At 37.9% G+C, this 26855-nt stretch overlaps 2 protein-coding genes across 2 annotated transcripts in view; both read left to right on the top strand.

Annotated features, from left to right (window-relative positions):
• The window catches only part of parp14rs2.1 (poly(ADP-ribose) polymerase family member 14-related sequence 2.1), a 32814-nt gene extending 29758 nt beyond the window's left edge, over positions 1–3056 (top strand). The window contains exon 15 of the mRNA XM_017356962.4: positions 2545–3056. Within this exon, the coding sequence (XP_017212451.2) occupies positions 2545–2825 (281 nt within the window). The 3' untranslated portion in view covers positions 2826–3056. The remainder of the gene's footprint in view (positions 1–2544) is intronic.
• A 5586-nt stretch (positions 3057–8642) lies between these two features.
• Positions 8643–26855, top strand: part of parp142.2 (poly(ADP-ribose) polymerase family member 14-related sequence 2.2) — a 34223-nt gene continuing 16010 nt past the window's right edge. The window contains exons 1-10 of the mRNA XM_005166355.6: positions 8643–9519; positions 9667–9794; positions 11879–13384; positions 14000–14230; positions 14303–14524; positions 14610–14667; positions 18973–19119; positions 19218–19277; positions 21120–21296; positions 25000–25182. Coding sequence (XP_005166412.1) covers positions 9351–9519; positions 9667–9794; positions 11879–13384; positions 14000–14230; positions 14303–14524; positions 14610–14667; positions 18973–19119; positions 19218–19277; positions 21120–21296; positions 25000–25182 — 2881 coding nt within the window. The 5' untranslated portion in view covers positions 8643–9350. The remainder of the gene's footprint in view (positions 9520–9666; positions 9795–11878; positions 13385–13999; positions 14231–14302; positions 14525–14609; positions 14668–18972; positions 19120–19217; positions 19278–21119; positions 21297–24999; positions 25183–26855) is intronic.

Raw genomic sequence — 26855 nt, 5'->3', positions numbered from 1 at the left:
TGAATGGTTTGGTTCGATATGACAATGGTGTAATGGTTCAGTATGTTTTCAATACAGCAAAACGGGGAAAAATCCTTGATTTTTAAACATCTGTGGCCTCATGTACGAAGACTTGCTTGGAAATCATACTAAAACATTGCGTACGCACAAAGCTGTAAATGTGCGTACGCAGAAAATAATTCAGATGTATAAAATCCCACGCATATTCTTTTGTACATTGAATGAACGTAGAACTGAGCGCAACATGCACAAGCGCAAAACCCCTCCCTGCCTCCTCCTCCGTATGAATATGCAAATGACTCTACTTTGGCAAAACCCAACGAAAAAGCAACATCAAAAGCAAGCAAAAAGAGAAACTTTGAACAGAATGTGAATTGGAGGTGCTGCTTTCGGAGGTAGACTGGAGAAAAGCTGTGTTATTTGCAAGTTTGTTCTCCGGAATTAACAACAAAAGAGAAAAATAGAGTGGGAGAGTTTAGCTGATGCGGTTAACACAGTTGGGTCTGAACATCGCACTGAGTGCATTAAAAAAGAAATAGTGTGTTTTATATGTGTAAAATGTTACAGTGCTCTTAATAGTCTCAGTGGCGCAGCTCGTAAAGCGCATGTCAACATGTTTTGACACATTTGAGCATGAACTCGGTTCGAAACCAGCGTCTGATGAACTCTTTCGTCTTTTTTCTCCCACTACATATCAGATTTTGCTTACTATTTATCACGAGAAAGACAAGTAGGAATCATTAATAAGTTTGTGCATCATATTTTATTTGCATTTTAAATGTTTCTGATTCACGCATGCAAATTCATCTTCAGATAGTGTCTTTATAGCAATGTGCGTGCAGTAGATAGCTCAGATTACATTGGGAAAACAGGCGACCGCTGCAAATTGTGCTTTAATGTTTAGCTGGTCAACTGTATGGTATGGAAACCTTATATACCTGCTAGATGAACCCGTCTCATACAGCTGCCATTGCAAGGCTCAGACACTTTGTAGAGAGCAATTTAACACAACTGCCTCTAGGAGTCGCCAATGTAAATAAAACAGACACGCACAAAAAATGTGCGTACACCAGCCATAAAGCTGCCGTGAAGCTGCGCACATTCCCACGTTCAGTTCATCGTTAGTAAATCCAAACGTGATCGATTCTGGCCGTGAAACCTGGTGTACATGAGGCCCCTGTTGTTCAATAAAACTAAGATCATAAAGATTTACCTTATTTATAACAATGATGGAGCTACACTGGAAAAACATTTGAAGTGGATCAAAACCTTTCATCTAACTATTAATCAACACCCATTCTTGTGTTGGATCATTTTGAAAAACTTTTTTGGCTCACTTCAAATGTTGACTGCTGTTTTCTGTGCAGCATATAAAAACAGCTTCTTATCAAACTTAGATAAAACATTTTGATTCAAGTCGATTAAAATAAAAAGTTATCAACAAATGCAAAGAAAATAGCCTTTTTTTATGTTTTGCATGTAAATTCTAATGTTGTTTTTTATAAATATCGCCATCTTGTCTTGGGCTCATTTACACTGAACATCTTCACTTCTAAAATTGTGAAATGCAGCAGCCTCTGAGTTCTTCTGATTGGTCCACTGGTTTAAAACTGACATTGACAAAAAGCGATGCGTGTAAAAGTAGATGTTCTTTTAACTTGACATGGCTAGTGTGCAGTGCTTTAAAAGACGCGAGCGTAACAGAAACACATGTCCGCATTTGGAGGCGTGAGACTCTTTTTGGGAGCACAGATAATCAAGACAGTTCTGGAGGTAATAATAATAATAATAATATAATAATACTGAACCACTGTCATGATGTACTTTGGCTAAGGGGTTTTTAGAAAGACCTAAACTACATGTCAGATTTCAGATTTATCCATTAATTCATCCCATCTAGGCCTCGGTATAAGATTCTGATTATATGATAACCTTTGATAGTCACGGTATTTAAATTACTGCTCTTAAATAGGTTTGTTTTTAAAAGTCTGGGTAAAAAACAATGAGTTTTCAACAACAGTAAACCTTGAAACCAGCTGTCATCCCATGCCTAGTCCCATCACAACCATTTGTTTTCACTTGACCTGTAAAAACTAAATCACGTGAACAAAATGACATTTATTCAGTAAATGTGTTTCAATCAAAGTTTAAACACATTTTTCTCATGAGGTAAAGAGTTTTTAATTCACATTTTCAAAATGTATGCACACCTTGGTGTTTCTGTTAAAAAAAATTATGCGATCTTCCAACATGTACAAAAAAATGGTGGATGTAAACAGCTACATTAATGTTACTCATTCACACTGTAATTTGTTCACTGATAACACTTGCACTGATAACACTAGGATTTTGTCACAGCAGAAAGTCTTGACAATTGTAATTTCTCATTGAACATTACCTTTATTACATGGATTAAACGTCTACTTTATATTTTATTAAATACATAGCTAACTGATTCTCCACTGACGGTTCAGTTTGCAGAATAATCAACTGATACTGATGCTTATTTGAAACTGATGGTGATTATCTTTATGTATTTCTCAGCCACTGCCTACGGTCATGGGACGTACTTTGCAGTGAACGCCAGCTACTCTGCTCAGGCGACCTATGCAGTTCCAGCAGCAGACGGGACTCAGCTGATGTTTGTGGCTCGTGTGCTTACGGGTCATTATACTCAGGGTCTTGGGAGCATGAAGAAACCCCCTGTCCGTGTTGCTCCAGACCAGCTCTATGACAGTGTGGTAGATAACACCCAGGATCCCACAATGTTTGTAGTTTTTCACGACTGCCAGGCTTATCCAGACTACCTCATTACATTCAAGTGAACTTCAACAAAAATCAGCCTTAGCGTCAACACTGGATGGTTTATAAGTATGAGTTACCCAGCAGGCACAGATTGTCAACATATCGTCAGATTGACATTGTGCCCCAACATTGTGGGATGTTGCATTGTGTTTGGAAATTAAAATCCGATTGGCGTCAGAACCCAACGTCAGGCTGACGTCAATGTCCTGTGTTGAACAGACGTTGCAATTTGGTTACTTTCCAACGTAATTAAAAACAACAACAAAATATCTACATCTGATGATGTTACAGCTTGACGTTGTGTGGACATTACCACTATGACATCTATCAGACGTTGGATTTTGTTTGTCATACTTGACGAATAAACGTCAGTATTTGACGTCAACATGACGTTGGCTTACGCTGTTGGCTTGACACTGGATTTTGGTCACTTTTCAACACAACCTAAAATCTATCAAATCTCAGTGTCATTTCACACTATTATTGAACGTCAAAATAACGTTGTCATTAGACGCTGATGACCTAAATCTAACCGAATATTAACATATAATGACGTTGTGTGTCTGCTGGGTATACACTTTATTCATTCATTCATTCATTCATTCACTCATTTTATTGTCAGCTTAGTCCCTTTATTAATCCGGGGTCGCCACAGCGGAATGAACCGCCAACTTATTTAGCAAGTTTTTACGCAGCAGATGCCCTTCCAGCCGCAACCTATCTCTAAGAAACATCGACACACACATTCACACTCATACACTATGGACAATTTAGCCTACCCAATTTACCTGTACCGCTTGTCTTTGGACTGTGGGGGAAACCAGAGCACCCGGAGGAAACCGTGAGGCGACAGCACTACCTACAGCGCCACTGCCTCGCTTCGTATACACTTTAGTTTAATTAAAAAAATCTACGCATTAATTTAGAGATCTAGAACCAGTTAGTTAAATTACATTTAGTTTTATATTTGTCAGAGCTAACTAATTAGTTATATTAGTAATACGATAAACATTTATTTCTGCAGCAGTTTATAATAAGTGATTGCAAATTTACTTTTGTAATGAAATTTCCATTTCATTCATGAAACTTCCATTGTAACTCAATTCTTCATTCTCAGCTGTATTTGTTTAATGCTATTACCCATATATATATATATATATATATATATATATATATATATATATATATATATATATATATATATAACAGTTTATCTTTCATCCTGAATATCTATATCATACTGCAGATACTTAAATAAATGCAAATAAACGTTTAAGTACTTATTTTTATGAACATGTAGAGGTAAACCTGAACGAAATAACAAAGCCTAATGGTTATTTTTATTACCTTTTATTACACTAAAATGCCTTTTATTAGCTAAAATGGTGTAAACTATAAATCTGATGATGGTCATATCGCAGATAATGTATATCAGGTTCTTATCAATTTTTGAGCCATGTTAACATTTGCAGGATTTAAATATTTGATCACACAGTACATTTTACAGGCTTAAGAGGTTATTTCTTGCATATAAATTATTTTAATTTTATTGAAATCCAACAATAAATGTAATTTAAAAAAACTTTGTTCTTAGGTTTTCTGGTTTTTGGGTTTGATTGACAACCTTTCATCATTTGGGAATTTGTTCTTGGAGGGATTCTTTTTCAGCATTAGAACATTACACTTTATTCCAGTTTCATGTCCATGGCAACACGTCAACCTTAAAGGCATAGTGGTCACACTTTACAATAAGGTTCATTAGTTAATGTTAAGTAATGCACTTACTAACATGAACAAACAATGAACAATACATTTACTACAATATTTGTTCATGCTAGTTAACGTTTTGGATGTTAATAATGCATTGGTAAATGTTCAATTATGATTATTAATGCTGTAGATGTGTTGTTTATGATCAGTTCATGTTAGTAAATGCATTAACTAATGAACCTTATTGTAAAGTGTTACAGGGATAGTTGATCCAAAAGCAAAAATATAGACTTAATTTAGCCTCAAGCCATTGAACATCTTTTTTTCTCTTCAGTAGAATGTTAAGAACATTTTAAGCTGAATTCATGATACTTGCCTTGGTGATTCATGTAATGAAAGTCAATGATCACCCAATAAACAAACACAAACAAGTCCACTCCATACCTGTGCCTTCTGATGATGATACACTGAGGAGATACACAAAAAAAATTGCTCTCACACACAGCTTATGCTCAACACACTCATCTGCATGTCAAAAATTGCTTGCCCTGGCTATGGATTAAAGCTAATATTACTGTAAATAATGTTCATATTATTGCACAGACCTCAGTGTATCTCTTGGAGCCACATGGATTGATTTGGACTTCTTTCTATGTGTTTACTCATAATCATGAAAACAGGTGACCGTTAAGTTATTCACTCATAATTTGATGATTGACTTATTAAAGAGCACCTATCATGCATTAAAACAGTCATATTTTGGTTTTAAGGATCTCCAAAAACAGCCTGATATGCATGCAAGGTCAAAAAACACTCATTGTCCTATAATATGCATTTATTTTTATCTAATTGACCCTTCGCTCAGCCCCGCCCTCCTTAGTTACGGTTGCTACACCTGTCAAGCTTTCGTGCCTGGCACGGCTTTTACATTGTGTAAGCGTCAGTGTCAGACATTACCAGGGATATAATTAGTCATTTTTGGTGAACAGGTGAAATATCCGAGAAAGCCAGACAAAAAAGCACTGCAGTCTGCATTACAGGGGTATATTTACCACATAATAGGCAACCGGTTAGAAAATAATTTAATCAAAATTAAAGCTAGCTTAGCCTAGCCGCCTCATATGCTAACCATTCAACAGCTTAGTTCATGCTCAGCTTCAGAGGTGAAATTTAAAAATAATCTAGTAATAACCGATTAAACTGTGATTTCTCTATTTTTAGCCAAAAATCCTGATAGATTAATGTTGTGCAATGAAATATAGCCTTACTAACCGATGAGGAAACATGCATGGACAGTGCTTTCACATAGGTAATTCATAGAAAGAACAGCCAAAAGGGGGAAACTGATGGATTTGTGGCAAATATTAGCATCACTGACCTATAACAATGTGCAGTACCTATTACTGTCAGTATGTTTGTGTGCTATTTATGAATCACTGAAAAACAGCTGCTGGTAAAGTACTGTATATTGGTCGCAAGTGCTCAGTTTGTGATCATACCTTTGTTTTGTTCTGTTGATTTGTCATTTCAAATATTTGTAGCTATGAAGTTCAGTAAAGTTAGCAACAAATTCACAGATTCCTATTTTCCGGATCATTAACTCATGTCATTATGACCTATTCGCTATTAGTATGACTAACGTTACTATGGCTAAGGCTTAAACAGAGCAGTGCTCATAATATTGAGCGGGAAAAAGACATAACATGTGAAACATAACCTGCTTTGTGTTTTTGTAGGAAACACAGTTTAGATCTGTTTAGGGTAAGAGGTGTGTGAGTTATTGCCGTCGGTCTATCACTGAATATGTCAGGAATATCAAAACAAAACCAACTTAACTCCGCTCCTTTAGCGCCCCTCACACAGCTTGATCCACGCTGGCATTTCTCCTCTTAAGTTTTTGGCTTTGAAAAGGGAAAAAATTCCACCATCCTGTCCAAACTTTAAGGATACCAGGTATAAGATTATATAATCCATATGCACAGCGCTTTAGTCTGTTTCCCTCGCTCGAAAGATGACAGAGCCCCTGCGCGCAGCTACGGTTGCTAAGCCACAATTGGTGGATGGCGTTTTTTGGGTGTGGCTTAGCGAAGGGTCAATTAACCCAGCGACTCATTTGTTCCAAAACCCCTCCTTAGCACGAATCTAATCTCACTGATTGGTCCGATAATGCAGTCTGTTGCAATTGGTTGACTGCGTTCAGCATGATACAGAGAGAAACGCCCACCACGGCTAATCAACATTTTTGTAGTCAGAGTGCAGAGTGCACTGTGTTGTAAATAAAATAAATAAATGAGTGAAAAGAAGAGAGAACCCAGTCCAGGAGACTCGGAACAAGCAGAATTCCTTTATTGAGACGTGTTGGTTAATCTTCAGTCATACAGCGTCTTTAAGATGTCCATGTGTCTGCAAGAGCCTACTAGAGGTCCGCAGTCTCACACAAGTCCGATTAAGACAAAGATTTCATGGCTATATTGTGTTCTTAGGAGGAGGGGACATGGCTAAACAAAGCATGCAAATTAAGAGTTGGAGTCAGCATGGCATAGGTGTTAAAAAACGGCCCAGCTACTGACCACACAAGTTAATCAACATAGGGTTTCTGTAGCATAAAAGCAACACCCGAAGACAAAGACAGAGTCGTTTAAAGCATTTGCATCACTGGCTTAGCCTGTCGTCAGAGAGATAAAGGTTAAATGTCCATCCTAGCTGGGATGTTAATGAAATTATATAATTAAAAAGCAAAGAATATAACTTTTCAGTTATACGTAGATTATTGTTCATTTGGAATTAGTTGATAGAAATTTATTTTTCTACAACTGTATGTGTGAACCCAATGCTGGATTGCATGAAAAATGCAGTTAAACACCAGCATATTGTTCTTTTCTTAACCATGACACACATTCAGTATTAATCCACACAGCTGCAAAAGCTGAACTATTTTGAAACTTGACCACCACATGTGTGTACACTCTCAGAAATAAAGGTACGTGATCTGTCACTGAGGTGGTACGTTTTCGAAAAGTACAAATTTGTAGCTAAAAGGTCCATTTTAATACCTTAAGGGTACATATTAGTATTATAAAAGTACGAAAGTGTTCCATTTAAAATTTGTAGGTACTAATATAGTATTGATATGGACCTTTTAGGTTCAAATTTGTACCTTTCGAAAAAGGTGCCACCCCAGTGACAAATTGCGTACCTTTATTTCTGAGAAAAGTTGACAATGATCATCAGCGACAAATGGCAGAGAATCATGAGCTCACAAACGCATAAATATATCCGTAAAGAAAGAGAAACATGGCGTTTTCAACATGGTTTTAGATGCGATATGAGAATACAATGTTTTAACCAGATACAGTACAATCAGTGTGGAGCGATTACAAGTAGCAAAACATAAGTAAATACATCATTTGCAAGCTAAAGAAAACAAGGAAGCAACCATTTTAATCGCACTTACTGAAACTTGTGAAATGGAGGAAGAAACTGATCCATGAACTGTATCTCCATAAGCTCTGACAAAGTCCCAAACATCAAAAGTGTTTTCTGATCCTTCATTTAACAAAAGGCTGACGAATCCCCCGTTGCAGGATAAGTTGTTGCATTAATCACCAGAACATTCACTCTTTAATATTCACTTATCTTCAATCATGATCAGTTCCACTAAGGCCGTACTCACACTAGGTACAGTTGCCTCGAACCGGCCCAAAGCACGCTAGTCCCCCCTCCCGTCTCCCCCGAGCGTCTTTAATAATCTACGGCAGTTTGCGATCACTGAACAGTAAGAATGATTAATAAATCCATATGAAACAGTGCCTTAAAAGTCACGTCTCACTTTCAGTTTCGGGCTTTGGCGCGTTTTGCACTCACACACAAGCGTACCGCGCCAAAGCCCAAGTGAACCGCGCTCAGGCACACCTCTTCCAACCGGGCCAGGGCCGGCCAAGTGTACTGTGCTTGAGCATGATTCAGCACACTCACACTTCTTAAACGATCCGGGAAACGGGCCTGGGCACGGTACTGATGGCATAGTGTGAGTAGGCCCTAACAGTGTTTAAAGGGAAAGGCGCATTCATGTTTTACCGGGTCTGGCACAGAATATTTGATATTGTTGCACGTCAATGTGAACAGGCAAAAGATCCAGACAAACTACAAATTATTTGAATGCCTCTTGACTCGAATCTTTTATTAACATATTGATGTTTTTAAAACAAGGAGCACTTTCAGATTTAAACCTCAGCTGGATGTTTTTATTCAGCTGTGTTGCACACTGCATGGAAGGTCATTTTCAAAAACCAATACGAGGGGCTCTTTAAATAAATCACCAAGGACTACAGATTCAGCTAAAAAACCTTCTTTAAAGTTCTATACTGAAGAAAGCAAAGCAATCACCAATGGCCTGAGGGTGAGTAAATTAACTTAACCAGTTTGCTGTTCTGCGGTGAAGGGGTCTTGCATTTTCCTCTTCACAATGCACATTGATTCTCTTAGTTTTAGGCTGAGCAAGTTTGCTGGCCAATCAATAAACAAATATTATTAGTTATTATAAATTAGTTACTAAAACTTACGTTTAAACAACTTGAAGAAACATCTCTCCATTAAACAGCACTTTAGGAAATATTTAAAAAATAAAAATGTCATATATAATTTAATGTACTTAATGTAATATAATAATAATGTATAAGTTTTTGGGGCACTCTTCAAGCCTCACTGCATCAAGAGGAAACTGGAGGAGTGTCTTAGTTAAAACCACAGTCTGTAATACGAGCCAAAGCAAAAGTGAAAGCATGAAAGCCCCTACAGTTTATAATCACATCAAAGCTCAAAACAGCAGCTGAAAGATGGAGAACTACCTGTACGATGTGTTTTTTGAGGCAGATAATCTCTCTGATCTCTCACTTGAACGCATAAAAAGGTACTTTAAAGTAAGGCGTCTATCTGGAGGAGGAGACTGTGAAATCTGCAAAGTGGAGAAAGACATCTACAAGATCAGTTTTGCAAATAAAAAAGGTAAGCATGCTCTATTTATTGAAATTTATTTATTTGTTTATATTTTTTAACTTTGAAACGTGTTGCATCTCACTTAGGCGGACTAAAAAGAACAATAAAATCAAATACATTCATAATCATGATCATTTTTGATTTTTGTATTCACAGACCAGGAAGCAGTGCTAGCCCGAGGAGATCATGTCATCAACACACCTGAAAAAGAGGACATCCGTGTTTCAGTAAGGTGTGACAATAATGCTAAAAGCAGAAAACAATCAAACGCATCTGCTAATCAGGTGAGAACCACAATCATAAAACAAACTGATATTTAGCTTGGATTTATAACTCTGTTTAAATTTGTTTTCTGCTAATATAAGAGGGCAAAACCTGTTTTTCCTGAAGCCAAGACAAAGGCCGACTCCCTACATTCTTGCAAACAATAGCTTGAGAAGTTCTAAGAATTCCCTTGCTTCACAAAAATCTATATATGGGTCTGTTTTTGTGTAATATTGTCAAATTTGTCCTTTAAGAGGTTTACATTTACATTTAGTCATTTAGCAAAGTGTTACCCAACCCTGTTCCTGGAAGCACACCAACAGTACATATTTTGGATGTCTCCCTTATTTGATCCAGGTTCGTTTTAGGTTTTGGAGTCTCTTCTTACGTTCTGATGAGAAGTTGATTCGGATGTGTTTGATTAGGAAAAAGTTGAAAATGTATACTATTGGTGTACCTTCAGGAACAGGGTTGGGAAACACTGAGTTAGCAGACGCATTTGTCCAAGTGTTCATTTGTCCATTTATCTAAGTGACTTAAATTTGAGGAGGCATTCAGCGATTCAACTAGAGGCAATACACACACAAGAAGTGCAACTTTTAGTGCTCAGAGAATTAAGTGCTAGAGTTGGGAATGGGTAGTGTTTTTGTTTTGTTTAATTTTTATTTAGAGAGAAAAAAAATTTTCCTACATGTGGTTTGTCAAACCCACTCACCTCTGTGGAAATCACTTCATAAATCACAAGTTTATTTATGTGAGATGTTGAGTGATGTTAAGAAAGTGTCAGGGGCAATACTGATGCAAGTTAAAATGACAGAAAGATGTCGAGTGTCCCAAGAGCCAGTTTCTGTGCTTGACGATTGGGTTGTCGTAGTCCTAATCTTCAAGCACCACCATTCCGCAATGCACCGGCCCCTTACGGTTCCCCCTGCAGGTGGTGTGCCGGCAGGAGGATGGTCCTACATCACTCCATCAGGTTGAGCATACCGGGATCTAAGAGAAAAAATCCAGCCACCAGGCACTTGCATACAAGCCCCAACCTCAGGCTTGGCTCCAGGGTGGGGCCTCAGCTGCGCCATACCGGGCGACGTCACGATATCTGTTATCCGCAGACAATTTTGTTCTGTTGGCTTTATCAAACATGGTACTTTAGCATGCTCGGGTGAGGTTTGCAGCCAAATATGACGTGGCTGGGATGAGAATCAGCACTTTCAAGTCCAAGGCCATGGTGTTCCACCGGAAAAAGGTGGTTTGCCTTCACCAGGTTGGAGGAAAGTCCTTACCCCAGATGGAGGAGTTCAAGTATCTCGGGGTTTTGTTCACGAGTGAGGGAAGGATGTTAACGTGAGATTGACAGGTGGATTGGTGCAGCAGCAGCAGTAATGTGGTCAATGTACCAGTCCGTTGTGGTAAAGAAGATGCTGAGCTGAAAGGCAAAGCTCTCGATTTACCGGTCAACCTACGTTTCTACTCTCACCTATGGTCATGAGCTTTGGGTCATGACCGAAAGGACAAGATCTCGCATATAAGCAGCTAAAATGAGTTTCCTTTGCAGAGTGGCAGGGTGCACCCTTATAGATCGTGTGAGGATCTCTATCACCCAGGAGAAGCTCGAAGTAGAGCTGCTGCTCCTCCGCATCGATCAAAGTCAGCAGAGGTGGCTCAGGCATCTGTTTCAGATGAGTCCCTAACGCCTACCTAGGGAGGTGTTCCAGGCATGTCCCACCAGTAGGAGGCCTCGGGAAAGACCCAGGACATGCTGGAGGGACTATGCCTCTCGGCAGGTATGGGAACACCTCGGGATCCCCTCGAAGGTGCTGGAGGATGTGTCTGGGGAGAGGGAAGTCTGAGGTTCTCTCCTAAGACTGCTGCCCTTGCAACCCAGCCCAGGAAAAAGCGGATGAAAATGAATGAATGAATAATGGAATAAATTAATGAATGAATGAATGAAAGGAGTGTTTTCTACAGGGGGTTTGTCAAGCCCACTCATTTGTGTGAGGCACACTCAGAATTGCATAATGTTCTTATGCTTGTCTTTTGACTGGTTTTGGCCTGTTGGGAGTTTATTTAATGGTGTAATGGTGTAATTTGTTTATTCTTTTAGAAATCTGCAAGCTCTAAAGGTGTGGAGAAGCTGTTTAAACTGGACCAATATCTTCTACGATTCCTCAGTGACTGTAAAAAGCCGTATTCAGAGTTGGAGAAACTCCTCTCAGCTCTTTCTAGCACCTTTGAGATCAACATTGAGACCGAAGAGTTGGTGGTGTTGAGGGACCCAGCAGGTGAAGATGCTTCTTCACTAAAAGAATGGGAACTTGGTGTGGACCAAGTGATTGAGAACCTAAAGATTCACAATAGTATCCACTTTGAGTTTGAAAGAGACAAATATGCAATTCTAGAAGAAAACTATTTCCTCCAAAATGAGGACTTAAAAATCTATTTTGAACAAGGCTCATGTGTGGCTGTGGTGGTCGGAGAACGAAATCAAGTGGACAAGATTTTGAAATTCACAAGCGACCTGCAGGAAAAACACCAGGTCAAAGATGAATGTCAAATCTCAGAGAAACGATTTGCCCTTATTAAAGAGCAGTTTGAGTCATACATAAACTCGGATTTACCTGCACTTCAGATTGCACCAAAGCGAGCAGGTGTAATCCTTTTGAAGGGTCCAGAGAAAGATGTCCAAGAAGGAAAAGAGAAGCTTGCAAAGTTGGCACAAGGGATCCAAGAGAAGAAGATCCCATCAAACACTGCCCTTATGAACTTCTTGGATTCAAGCGATGGTATAAAACACTTCCAGAGAAGATTTCAGCAGAGCCTCTGCAGCCCAGTAATGCTCGAGACTTCAGGATCAGATCTGCTTCTGTTGAGTTTGTCAGATGAAGCACTTCAGGAGGCGGCCAGAGTCATTAAGAGAGACCTGAGCTTAGAGATTATACATTTGGAAAACACTCAGAAGTCATCAGCGTTTACTGCGCTAAAGGAAGAGTTGAGTAAAGCGGTCAAGCAGGCCAATCGTGAAAGTGTAAAAGTGGAGCTTAAATACCAGAATGAGTCAAGCTCTGATGCCAAAGTGCAACTGGTCGGCTTCACTACTGAAGTTAATGAGCTGAAGAACATGTTACTTGAATATAAAAGAAATCATCAGATGCATGAAGTCCGCCTGGCACTTCAATTCCCAGAGATGGCAAAGCATTTCTCTGAGATCATGTCAATGGCTGGTGTCAAGAAGAACAGTGTGAAAATAAAGCCAACATGTTCATCTTCCCCATGCATCCACCTTAAAGGACCTCGCTGTGCAGTTGAGAGTTTAAAGGAAACCCTTGATTCATATCTCTGCAGTCTTGTGACTAAAAGATTTGAGGTGAAAGGACCTGGAGTTCAACCGTTTTTTCAAGGTGATGGTGCAGAGACACTGAAATTAGTGAAGAATTCTTATATGGTTGGGATTCTGCCCATCAATGATGAGCAACCAAGATATCAAGTGCCCAGTTACTCAACCAGCTTGAGTATTCTAGGCTCAGCATCTGCTCCATCAACCCATCAGTCTCCCGACTATGAGAATATAATACACATTAAAGTTGTGGTTGGAAGTCTTGAGCAACAAAAGGTATGTCTGATAAATTTCTCCATTTCAGAAGATCCATATTTTAACATACTTAATAACCCCTCACCACTTAGAAAAAACCAAAGTTGCTTGGTTGATTTATATACATTATGTACAGCAATTTGCAATAAGTGTAAATTTTAAATAAATTCTAGATACTTTTTAAGAATGTGCTAAATGTTTATTTCCATTAAATATTTGATCAGTCCTTCGCTTTTCTCTAATCTATGGTGAGAATGAAAACTGCAGACAGTCTTAAGGCCTTTGCACACCGAGACGTTTTTTGCTCGCGTTTTCCATCGACGACTATGCCTCGTGACTAAATAAAGGACGTCAATGTGATCGTGCACACCAGAAGCTTAAAGTTGTGTTGCGTCATCTAATGTCAAGGAGTGATTTTGCATACTCTTCTGCTTGCCGCCAGTGAAAATCGCTTGGGTTTGAATCCGGAAAAACGTCTCGTAGAACGCTGACAATAAACGCAAATGAAAAGCGTCCCGGTGTGTACGAGCCTTGACTGAAAATAAGATCCAATTTCTGGACCGCTGTAATTCATGCTTTAAAAACCACACAAAATAACGTAATTAATTTGTGATTTCTTTTTCATCATGAATACAGGCTGATGTGTTTGTTGTGCCAATGGTCCAAGCTAACATGACCTCAACCATGATTGGATCATCTCTGTTCAAAAAAGCAGGACAGCAGCTTCAAACTAACTTCAACACTGCGAAGGGTTGTCGAACTCTTACACCTGGAGACGTGCTCATAGTGGATGCCACACCAGGGTTGGGATGCTCAAAGGTGTTCTTCATCGAATGTGCACCAAAGGGGAAAAAACTAACTGAAAAAGTAAGAGGAGAAAACCTGAACAGAGGGTGTTTTATAGTATTGATTTGATATATATATATATTTTTGTTATAGGTACTTCGCTGTGCGCTTGTCTGTGTTTTTACACTATGTGAGCAGAATTCTTTTGGTTCAGTTGCACTGCCGGTTATTGGACCTGGAGAAGTGTTGTCCATACCAGTCAAAGATTCTGTTAATATCCTTACTCAGGAGATCTGTAAATTTTTATCTCAGCCCACTGTTTTCCTACACACCATCTATATCCCAATAATGCCTAATTACTCCCATTCTGAAGAGGTAAGCAATCAGTGTATTGCACGCTCTTCATACAATGAATTTTAGTAATGGTGGTTTCTAACTCTACTTTGAAAATCTTTTTCAGATGTTCCAGACAGTTCTTGGAAATCTGAGTACAAAAATGGTGAACAAAAAAGGACAAGGTAAGAGATTTAAAGGAACGCTATTTTTTTATTATTATTATTATTATTTTTAAAGGCTCATTTTCTAAGTTTCCTAGAGTTAAGCAGTTGACTTGCACCCTTTTAAGCCATTCTTGTTCTGGTGGGTCACTATTAGCTTTCTAAAAGTTTCTTTTTTTACTTCAACATTGCTAGAACTATACAGCTATATGGCTCTGAAAAAATCTAAATTACACAGAGTATAAGAATGGGCTACTTCAGAAGGCACTTGAAAACGAAAGAGATACGCTGTTGAACTCCATTAGAAAACACAACTGGTTTAGCATGATTTAATGTGTTCAGGCAATCAACAAAAAAGGACAAGGAAAGAAATTTAAAAAGGAACACTCCACCATTTTTTGAAAGAAGCTAATTTTGCAAGTCTCATATGGCTCATTTCTACCGACTGGTACAGTACGGTACGGGTCGGTACGGCTCACCTTTATCAAGCTTGCGTTTCCACTGCTAAAAGGGTACCAATGCAAACATCTCATATGTGTCTTTAATCTCCAGCAGCACATGTAGCCTCTGTTAGAGAGTCATTCCATCATTCAGAGTTCATATTAGTCCAAAAGGTGATGATAATAGTTAAACATGGCAGTTTGTTCATGTTTGCTGAAGAAATAATGTGCTCTTTTTTTTAGGCTTCTCCTTTGTTTTTTCGCGCTTCACTGTCGATTTTGTCTGACAGGATCGGGTTTCAAAAGCACCTCAATAATCAAGCGCATGTTATTATCATCAGCTCAAGAAGTTTGTTATTTCAAATATAGAAGCAAGAAAGCTAAACCGCTCGCGCTTCAGACTGGCTCGTAAAAAACTACGGAGCACAGGGTAAAATCTGCTCTTCTTTTTGGCTTTGTGGCTGTTCATCAAGACAACAACAAGGTTTGTTTGAGCCTGGGTCAACCATGGCTTATTATTATATGTATATATAATTACGCTGTGATCTCTCGGCTGTGAATTAAAACATGGCAGCTCCTTTGTTTTTATTCTGGCTTGTTGCATGAGCGAATGACGTATCTCTGTAAAAGAAATAGCGTTCAGCTGCGCGTCTAGCTCCGCCTTTTGGTACCCTTTCTCAAGTGTGGTACCCTTTCGAAAGGGTGCCAAAAAAGTGGTTCGGTTCGGTACACCTTTTGACAGTGGAAATTGCCATAAAAGCGTACCGAACCGTACCGTACCACTCAGTGGCAACAGGCCAACAGAGTTAAGCAGTTGACTTGAACAATTTTTGAGACAATTCAGATGATTTCTTGAACTAGCGGGTCACTATAAGCCTCACTTTGCATAATTTTTTTGTATCTGAAAAGTGAAAGTTTTCTAGATCAATATTGCTAGGAACTATACTCTCATTCTGGCTCTATGAACATCAAATCTATATTACGCTCTGTATGAGAATGGGCTACTTAAGAGGGGAGGTTTTAGCATGATTTGACATGTTCAGTCAACAAACCAACCAATTCCATTCAAAGAATTACAGTTGATAATAATTTGCTTAATTTTCCTTTGGCTTAGTCCCTTTATTTATCAGGGGTTGCCACAGCAAAATGAATTGCCAACTATTCCAGCATGTATTTTATGCAACGGATATGCTTCCAGCTGCAACCCAGTACTGGGAAACATTCATACACACTCATTCACAAATGTACACTACAGCCAATTTAGCGTACCCAATTCCCCTATAGCGCATGTCTTTAACTCTGGGGGAAACCCGAGCACCCAGTGCAAACCTACACCAACATGGGGTGTTTCTGATTGGCTAATTGACAACATTTGAGTTAATTGGAGGCACAACTGTTGAATAGCATTTAAGGAAAACCTCAAACACACTGCTTCCTTTTATGACAACATGGGGAAATCAACAAAAAAAAACCCAGATTACAATTTGCTAAAAAGAATCGTTTTTAGAGACATGTCCTGTGGTCTGATTGAACTAAGACTGAACTGTTTGGCCATAATGCCCAGTGTTACATTTGGAGGACAAAGGAGAAAGCTTATAAGCCTAGGAACACCATCCCAACTGTGAAGTATAGGGGCAGCAGCATCATGTTTTGCTTCAGGAGACACTGATTTACTTCAAAGCATAGATGGTATCATGAAGAAGGATGTAGAAATACTGAAGCAACATCTCAAGACATCAGCCAGGAAGTTAAAACTTGGCCACAAATTGGTCTTCCAGACAGACCATGACCCTAAGCACACTGCCAAATTAGTTCAAATGTGCTTTAAGGACAACAGAGTGAATGTTTTTTTTTGCCATCACAAAGCCCTCATCTCAATCCTTTAGAAAATTTGTGGGCAGAGTTGAAAAAGCTTGTGCGAGCAAGACAGCCAACAAATCTGACTCAGGGCCTACTCACACTATGCCATCCGTACCGTGCTCAGGCCCGTTTCTCGGATCGTTTGAGAAGTGTGAGTGCACTGAATCGCGCTCAAGCACGGTTCACTTGGCCGGCCCTGGCCCAGATGGAAGAGGTGAGCCTGTGCGCGGTTCACTTGGGCTTTGGCGTGGTACGCTTGTGTGTGAGTGCAAAACGCACCAAAGCCCGAAACTGAAAGCGAGACGTGACTTTTAAGGGACGGTTTCATATTGATTTATTAATCATTCTTACTGTTCAGTAAACGCAAACTGCCGTAGATTATTAAAGACGCAAACCCCTCACTGCACGACAGCTGCGCACCTTCAGCAGACCTGCAGCACGAGAGCATGTTGATTATGAGCGCCAAAAGCGGATCTGTTCGACGAAATATCTGACTGCGTGTCACCGCATCCCTAAGGACTGTTTGGCGAAATATTTGACTGCCTGTCACTGCATAGCAAACGACTGAAACGATATAACTAGAGAAATCTCCACTGTGCTGCTGAGTGAGAGCGCTTCTCACTGAACAGCGCAGCAGCGATGACGTAAACGTGCCGAGGCCCAATTGTGGTGTGAGTGCGGGCCGTCCGGGGGAGACGAGAGGGGGGACAAGCGTGCTTTGGCCCAGTTCGAGGCAACTGTACCTAGAGTGAGTACGGCCTCAGTTACACCAATTCTGTCAGGAGGAATGGGCTAAAATTCCTTCAAACTATTGTGAGAAGCTTGTAGAAGGATATCTAAAAAAGTAAACATTTAGTATGATTTATCATCAGACATATTTTTTAGACGTTTATGTTCCTTTTTTTAGAGTGTATGCAAACTTCTGGATTCAACTGTATATATATATATATATATATATATATATATATATATATATATATATATATATATATATATATTTATATATATATATATATATATATATATATTTATATATATATATATATATATATATATATATATATATATATATATATATATATATATATATATATATATATATATATATATATAACAACAAACAACAAACAAACAAATTAAATAAGCTCATAAAAAGGGCAGGTTCTGTTGTGGGGTGTGCACTATCTACCATAGAAGAGATTGCACAGGATCGAATGCTGGACAAATTTGTTACATATAATGAACCACGATAGTCATCCCCTTTTTGATACAGTCCAAGCGTGTGCAAGCTCTTTTAATACAAGATTAATTCAACCCCGGTGCTACAGAGAAAGATACAGGAAGTCTTTTTTACCAACAGTGATCAAATTGTATAACCAAAGTCATACCAGATGAATTGTGCTGAACTTGAATTAGATATTGGATATGTACAAGTGTTTACTCGTTGTTTTTGGAACCAAGGTGTGCTGTATGAAATGTAATCTTATTATTGTTTTTATATGTATGTAACTTATTTATCTATTTTTAGTATGGAGAGCTCTGCTGTGACATGTGAATTTCCCTCCGGGGATTAATAAAGTTAAACTAACTAACTAACTAATATATATATATATATATATATATATATATATATATATATATATATATATATATATATATATATATATATATATATATATATATATATATATATATATATAATTTTTGTTTTATTTATTTATTTATTTTAATGGTTCAAGCCAACTGTTTAACTCTAGGAGACTTGCAAAATGAGACTTAAAAAAAGAAAGGTGTAGTGTTAGAGCTATTAGAGTTGTGTTCAATAAGCATTGCTATTTGGACATCCTAATCAAAAACAATGCATTCCAAAATGTAAATTAGTAGACAATTAAATTAGTAGCTATTGCACGAGTACAGATAATAATTAATATGAAAATTCACAAATTGGCAGCATCTTAAGTCCTTACAACAAGCCTGACAAAAAAAAAATGTTTTTATATCTGCACATCTTCCTCTGTCATCACAGCTCTGTTTCACTCACTGACCTCTGACCTTGATGAGATCACCATGGCAGTGAATGGGATCCAACTCCACCTAGTGTTTGGTGACATCACTAATGAGACGACTGATGCCATCGTAAACACCACAGACTTTAAAGACTTCCAGACAAACGGTACTCACGCAAACTTCTTAATACAATAACCCAAAAACGTCTCAATATTTGGAATTGTTTAGACAAGTAGAACTGGTTTGTTTTTGGCTTATTAACAGGAGTGTGTAAGGACATCCTCACTAAAGCAGGACCTCGTGTTCAGGGTCAGCTGAAAGGAGGTAAGAAAATAAATAAACCATCATCTCTTTTAGAATTTTTTTATTGATTTATTATGTGTACAATAAGAGTTTTTGGGGCAGTATGGAAAACGCAAATAAAAAAAAGAAAGAAGTGACTTCTAAATTTACTTTGACTTGTATTTCATTGCAGATAATGTGAAAAAAATTATTCAACTTGTTTTGAATATTAATATACTATTTATATATAACTTAAATTATGAACTAAATTAACTTAAAGTAAAGTAACATTTACTTAAATTATGAACTAATTTGTAAATGTACATCATTTCTTGTCATTCAGACCTGCAACATATTTTTAAAAAAATGGGACAGGAGTAATTTAGGGCTGGTAATCAGGTAAATTAGTTGATGTGATTTGAAACAGGTGGTGTCAACAGGTGATTGTAATTATGATTTGGTCAAAAGCAGCATCCAAGAAAGGTCTAGTCCTTTAGGAGCAAAGATGGGCAGAGAATCGCCAGTTTAACAGCAAAAACACGAGAAAATTCTTAAAATGTTTAAAAACAAAGTTACTTATAGAAAGACATGAAGACTTTTGCATATTTCACCTTCAAGTGTGAAGAACATCATTAAACACCTCAAGAAATCTGAAGAAATGTTAGTCTGTAAACGACAAAGAACGCAAGCCTAAGCTGAACAACTATGATCTTTGATCCCTCAGTTGGCACTGCATCAAGAATCCTCATTCATCTATAAGGGATATCACCACATGGGCTTAAGACTACTTTGGCAAACCTTTGTCAAGTACCACAATATGTAGTTACATCCACAAATGCCAGCTAAAACTGTACTGTGCCAAAAAGAAGCCCTATGTTAACAGTGTCCAGAAGCGTTGTCGTACTGTGGTCGGATGAATAGGCATTTCAGGGTATTTTTAGGAGAAATTGATGCCGTGTGCTCCAGAATAAATTAGAAAAGGATCATCCAGACTGTTACCATCGACAAGTCCAAAAGCCAGGGTCTGTCATGGTCTGGGGTTGTGTCAGTGCCCTTGGCAAAGGTAACTTGTACCTTTGTGATGGAACAGTTAATGCTGAAAGTACATACCTGTAGAGATTTTGGAGCACAATATGCTGCCTTCTTTTCCAGGGCCCCACATAAATATTTGAAACAAGACAATGCTAAACCACATTCTGCACACATTTCAGTCCTGGCTGGGGAAGAAGAAGATTCAGGTACTTGACTGGCCTGCCTGCAGTCCCAACCTGTCTCCAATAGACATTGTGGCTCATTTTAAAGTGCAAAATGTGACAACGAACTTACTGTTGCCCACCTTAAGACTTCTTTACAGGAAGAAAGGGCTAAAATGACACCTAAAACACTTCATCACTTGGGGTCTTCAGTCCTTAAATGGCTTTTAAAAGTAATGGCAACATTACAGAGTGGTAAATGCTTTACTGTTCCAACTGTTTTAAAATGTTGCAAGAACCAAAAATGAAATGTTTTTTTTTTAAAGACAATGTGATGAGGAACATATTGAATAACGTTTGTTGTATTGTCTGCAGTGAAATATAAGTTTTCCATACTGTCCTAACTTTTTCTGATTTGGGGTTGTGCATATATGCTTATTTAAATTGAGTGGAAACAACACTTTTCTTGATATTTTTTAGGGACAACATAATTGTTTTATGTTTAGTCTATTTGAATATGTTACGTTAAGTTAATCGCTTTGTGGTGGGAGAACATGCATTTTACATGATGTACATGTGTGTGACATGCAACTATGTGATTTAATCTTAAAATAAAATCATCTTTATAAACATAAAAAACAAAAATTATATAAGCGCAATTCTAAACCTATCCGTAATTTATGTATTTCAGCTCAACCCGCAAGTGGAAAGATCTTTACGACCCCACCAGGAGGCTTCCCATGTAAGACCATCATGCATGTTTGTGGAGAGAGAAGCCCCAGCGTCATCAAGACCTTAGCAAAAGAAATAGTGGTTCAGTGTGAGAGCGGCCAGTACCAGTCTGTGGCCATTCCTGCTATCTGTGCTGGTCAGTACTGTAGTTTCATTTGCACTTCATGCAGTTGCCATTTTCTGTTTTACTCAGAAATAGAAATAGGCTTGCAAATATAATTTATAGGGAACCTATTAGGTAAAATCACTTTTATGTGTTGTGTGGCAACAGTCTATATATAACCAGCTTCTAGTGGTAAAAATGTATTCGTTTGATTTTATTATAATCACGCTTGATATAAACAGTCTGCAGAAACACTTTGACATCCTCTCTTTGTGCATGTCATCAGAGGGGAAAAGCCCCGCCCACTAGTGACCATCTCTCCCTCATTAGAATATAGAACACGTCTTGTTTTTGAATCTGCCACTATGCTGACACACAGGCATTTGTAGCCCCGCCCTCTTTTGAAAAGAGCACAATCTCATTTAAATTTAAAGCGACAGTCACCAAAACGGCAGAATTTGGATCAAAGCCTGAAAGGGTCAGTTTCTAAGAGTTATAAAACATGATCGGTGGGGTTTTTTGAGCTGAAACTTCACACACACTCTCTAGGGACATTAGAGACTTACTCTACATTTACATTTAGTCATTTAGCAGACGCTTTTATCCAAAGCGACTTACAAATGAGGTAAGTCTACATCTTGTAAGATTTGCACTTTGATCTGTATTTTGCACTGTCTGGAGCCAGCACCTAAGCTTTTTACTCATCATAGCACACGTGCTGCTGCTGATGTGACAATAAAAGTGATTTGATTTGATTTGATTTAAAAAGGGCATAATAGGTCCCCTTTAGGAGCCAAAAATTGTCTTTCAAGATTTTGTCTTGCATGAAGTGATGACATTTGTGATAAAAGTGCAACATGCATTATTACAGTAAGTATAGTCTTCTAAATTGATTGACACTTGGCTATTTTGTGTCATTGTTTATTTGAATAACCATCATTGTAATTTGTATATCTAGAAATCTGTTGTTAAGTTAATGGATTTGTAGATAATTAATATTAAAATAATGTCTCCACCTTGGATGCATTGGGTTTTGTCCTGGTTAGATGTGGTTGCAATAGGGCTGGGGCATAAAACTGGTATTGATATTTATTGATCGAACATCATTGTCAATATTGATAAAAAAAAGTTTCTGTATAAAGTTTTGCTATGAAGCGCTAATTTTGCTGCTGAGCGTGTGCCTTGGAAGCAGTGCCAATAAGCTTAGGGGTTAAGTTTGTCATTTCCAATGAAGGCGTCTTGCACGACTCCAAATTGTGTCGTTTTGCACTACCAGCCGCACCTAGTTAAAAACATCTCAACTTTTCAGAATGCCGCAAACATACTGAGATTCATGCACGTAGAACTTATCAATCTGCTTCACACTTTGTATGGAATATACTAGGGATGTAACGGTATCAGAATTTCACGGTATGGTAATACCTCTGTATGAATGTCACGGTACGGTATTTATTGAATCATTTACAGGAAAAAACAAAACTTATGAAAATACTCCAAAAAAGTGCCAAAAGTGTCAATGACATACAAATTAGCCATCTATCTGTAAGCTTTGAAACAGGAACTTCAATTTTAATAACAAAAAAATATTAAACCATGTAAAAAAAATAAAGTTTCAATTTAGTATTGTTGAAAACTCATCACATTCAACATTTAATCACTCACTCACTTAGATAGAGATGGGTTTAAAGGAAAATTATCATATAAATATAATCTGGTAAAAGCTGGTATCTCTGGGCATTTACAATGTCCCCTGCAACAGAAAAAACCCTCTCATTTGGGACTGAGGTTTCTGGGACAAGAGAGATATGACTTGGCCCAGGTTGACAGCAGTGAGTAACGTTGTGCATTGTCTTTCCCCCACTTGAGAGGACAAACCATGAGTAAGATAGAGATCTCATGTCTGCATCAATCTGAACAGTGTGCTGACAACACCGCTATTCAGTACGCGCGCGACAACACAGCTGATAAGAACTCGCGCGACAACACAGCTGATAAGAACTCGCGCGACAACACCGCTATTCAGTACGCGCGCGACAACACAGCTGATAAGAACTTGCGCAACAACACCGCTATTCAGTACACGCGCGACAACACAGCTGATAAGAACTCGCGCGACAACACCGCTATTCAGTACACGCGCGACAACACAGCTGTTAAGAACTCGCGCGACAACACCGCTATTCAGTACACGCGCGGCGACAACACCCGCTTTAGAGTTTTACAGCTCTTTTTCATCCCCGCTTCCAGCAGCACACTCCATTTCCGCATTACTGGATCTGTAGCGACAACAGACCGCAAGGGATGATGGTCAAGCATGGGCTGATGGGAATTGTAGTTTTCGCTACCTCCCGTTCGCTTCATTCGCCTGAGCAAATTTTCTCAGAAGACCTATAGTTTTACCGAGTCATGTGACTTCGGTAATATCGAAAAAAATTAATATTGCGGTATGACGGTATTTACAATACCGTTACATCCCTAGAATATACACATTTCAGTAATAACGGCAGACTTATTACTTCAGACAAACAGCACACCCAAACACTGCAGCGCTTATTTAACTTTTCGCCATGAACTTGCATCGGAGCTGCAGCAATGATTTGTCCAGTTGTCATCCTCTAAAAAAGCAGTTGATGATCGAACACATGCGAAAATGAGTGCCATGTAGCAGCAGTGAGGAGATTGTTAATAAAAAAGTATGTAAGGATGTTGCCAGAGTGGCTTTTTGGTTTCTTTTCTTGTGCATCCCAGCCACTAGCTCCCCATCTGAAAGATTTTTTTTAAGATAAGGGGTAATGTAGTCATACAACTTCACAATTAGTAGTGTTGCAGTATGTATTTGAATAAATATGGATGATTCCTTTACTTGAAAGCTTAGATTTCATGATCATTGTTATGACCGTCGAGGGGTCGATCACAACAGAAAAGAAAAGAGAGCCAATACCAGAGAGAATTTGAATATAACAAGCTTTGTTTATTACAGGAGATAAGGATATCTCTTCAGGGAAAGACCAAACGTTTCTATACATACCAAACAAATTTTAAACTCTCTCTGGCATTTTGCATAGGGGTGTGAAAAACGGAAAAATACGCTGGAGAACCACAAAGGCCCACAAAGTTAATGCATACCTTAATTAAAAGAAAGGCCTCGATCTGTGCCCCAGCATGTCCATTTATTCAGGGTAGGTTAAGATGAGAATCAATCAAATACATCATTAAATTTCTTCCAGAAACCAACTTCGTTTAAACAAAAGCATAGACGCGCAGAGAAAACACAAGATGGCAGGATAAATCCACACACCTCAACTAAATGTCATAACACTCATAATTAGTTTTGTTTACAGAGTTGATGTTTATCATTATTATTCACACTTTAAAGTTTGCATTGTCAGTTCAATACTTATGATTTTCCATTGTACACACTTTGTAACAATTTATCAAATTTAAGAGTCTCTTTAACGCTAATGTTTATTTTATTATGAAGGGATCATATATTTAGTGTAAATATTTTTAGTTTTTGACAGTTAAAACTATTTCCCTTTGTAATGCTGGTTAATTTAAATAAAGTGGTTAAATAACAAAAAAAAAAAAACTAATATTCCTCAATGGATTGTAAAAAAAATGTATTCAATACTTATTGATATTGAATGTTATGAAACTTGATATTGTGATAATCACCCAGCCCCAGGTTGCAAAATGCATCCATATAATGTCAAGGCAATGTTTGTGTGCTTTACAGGACAAGGAGGTTTGGATCCAAATGTGGTGGCCAAGTCTATTCTAGAGGGAGTGAAGGAGGGTGTTCAAGGAGCGAATCTTCAATATCTCAGAAATATTCGCATCGTTCTGCTGAAGATTAATGTTTTCCTGGAGTTCAAAGAGGTGGCACTGCAAGTCTTTGGTGCCAATACACAGATGACAGGTGAGGATAACAAGCCGAGTTGATGAAATGTGTTGATCTCGTGCATTTGAATGCACTTTTGCACTTTTGCATTTGTGCATCTGACTGTGACACATCATTACATGAGTGAACAGATTTGGACAGCACATGGCTTTAAAGGAATGGGATGGAATTAGGTGCATTTTATAATCGCTGGAGGTCAAAAAAACAAAGCTAAAACAAAATTCTTTTGCATGGCTCTTGTCATTATATAATTTTTGATAGCAAGTAGTCCCTTGATGGTGGCTTAAGAACACATTGCAACGTGCCTACTTATATATATATATATATATATATATATATATATATATATATATATATATATATATATATACACACACACACACACACACACACACACACACAGTTGAAGTCAGAATTATTAGCCCCCCTTTGAATTTATTTATCTTTTTAAAATATTTTGCAAATGATGTTTAACAGAGCAAGACAATGTTCACAGTATGTCTGATAATATTTTTTCTTCTGGAGATAGTCTTATTTGCTTTATTTCAGCTAGAATAAAAGCAGTTTTTAATTTTTTTAAAACCATTTCAAGGTCAAAATTGTTAGCCCCTTTAAACTATATATTTTTTCGATAGTCTACAGAACAAACTATCATTATACAATAACTTGCCTAATTACCCTAACCTGCCCAGTTAACCTAATTAGCCTAGTTAAGCCTTTAAATGTCACTTTAAGCTGTATAGAAGTGTCTTGAAAAATATCTATAAGAGTAATAAGAGTTTCCATAGAAAATGAACATTTTCCTCAGCCTCCTTTGTTCATGTTGAGATATTTCAATTTAAAGACCAGTAAAAGGACTTCTTCTTTGCCATAAAAGGGATGTTACTGAACATACACACAGGAACCTGATAAAAATGCTCATTTTAGAGGAAAATTTCAGACGCCATTTAGAAGTTTTTGCATCTAAACTCTAACTCTATATAACTCTATACTTATATATTCTAAGTATATATATAAATATTATTTGTTTCTTCATTTTTACCCAGATAAAAATTCACTGAGATCAAGATCTCATTTACAAGGGTGACCTGGCCAAGAGGTCAGCAACATGTGACTTAATACTAATAGAATAGAATAGAAATAATAATGAATAAAAAGTAAAGATAATATAGAAAATACAGTTTAGTTGTTCAGCTATATCACATTACAATATCAAATACACATACATTGAGAAATGGACTGCCGTTGTTTATTATAAAGGATACAGCAAAGTGATCTGATTCGGATGAGCTCAGACATGTTTTAGACTGAAGAGTATTTCAGGATGAGGGGCGGCATGACTATAGGCTTGCCTCCCCATTTCAGTTTGAACCCGGGGAACAGTCAAGTGATTAGATTCATTTGAACATAGGGCATACTGACTTTATGACCTATCAAGAAGGGAACATAGGGATAACGGCACCAGACCCAGAAGAGCCTTGTAGACCAGAGTCATCCAGTGGGTGTACCTTCTTACATTCAGAGAAGGCCACTCAGGTTTGGCATACAGTTCACAATAGTTTGTTAGTCTACGATATCCTGTAACAAACCTCGAAGCGCTGACATAGAGTTTAAAGTTTAAAGGCAAAGTAATGCAGGTTACGTAATTTAAAAGTAATGAGTAACGTAATGTATAACTTAAAAAAACTAAA

The sequence above is a fragment of the Danio rerio genome, chromosome 7 (genome assembly GCF_049306965.1).
Source record: "Danio rerio strain Tuebingen ecotype United States chromosome 7, GRCz12tu, whole genome shotgun sequence".
Classification (NCBI taxonomy): Eukaryota; Metazoa; Chordata; class Actinopteri; order Cypriniformes; family Danionidae; genus Danio; species Danio rerio.
This window is presented reverse-complemented; position numbering and strand designations above follow the sequence as displayed.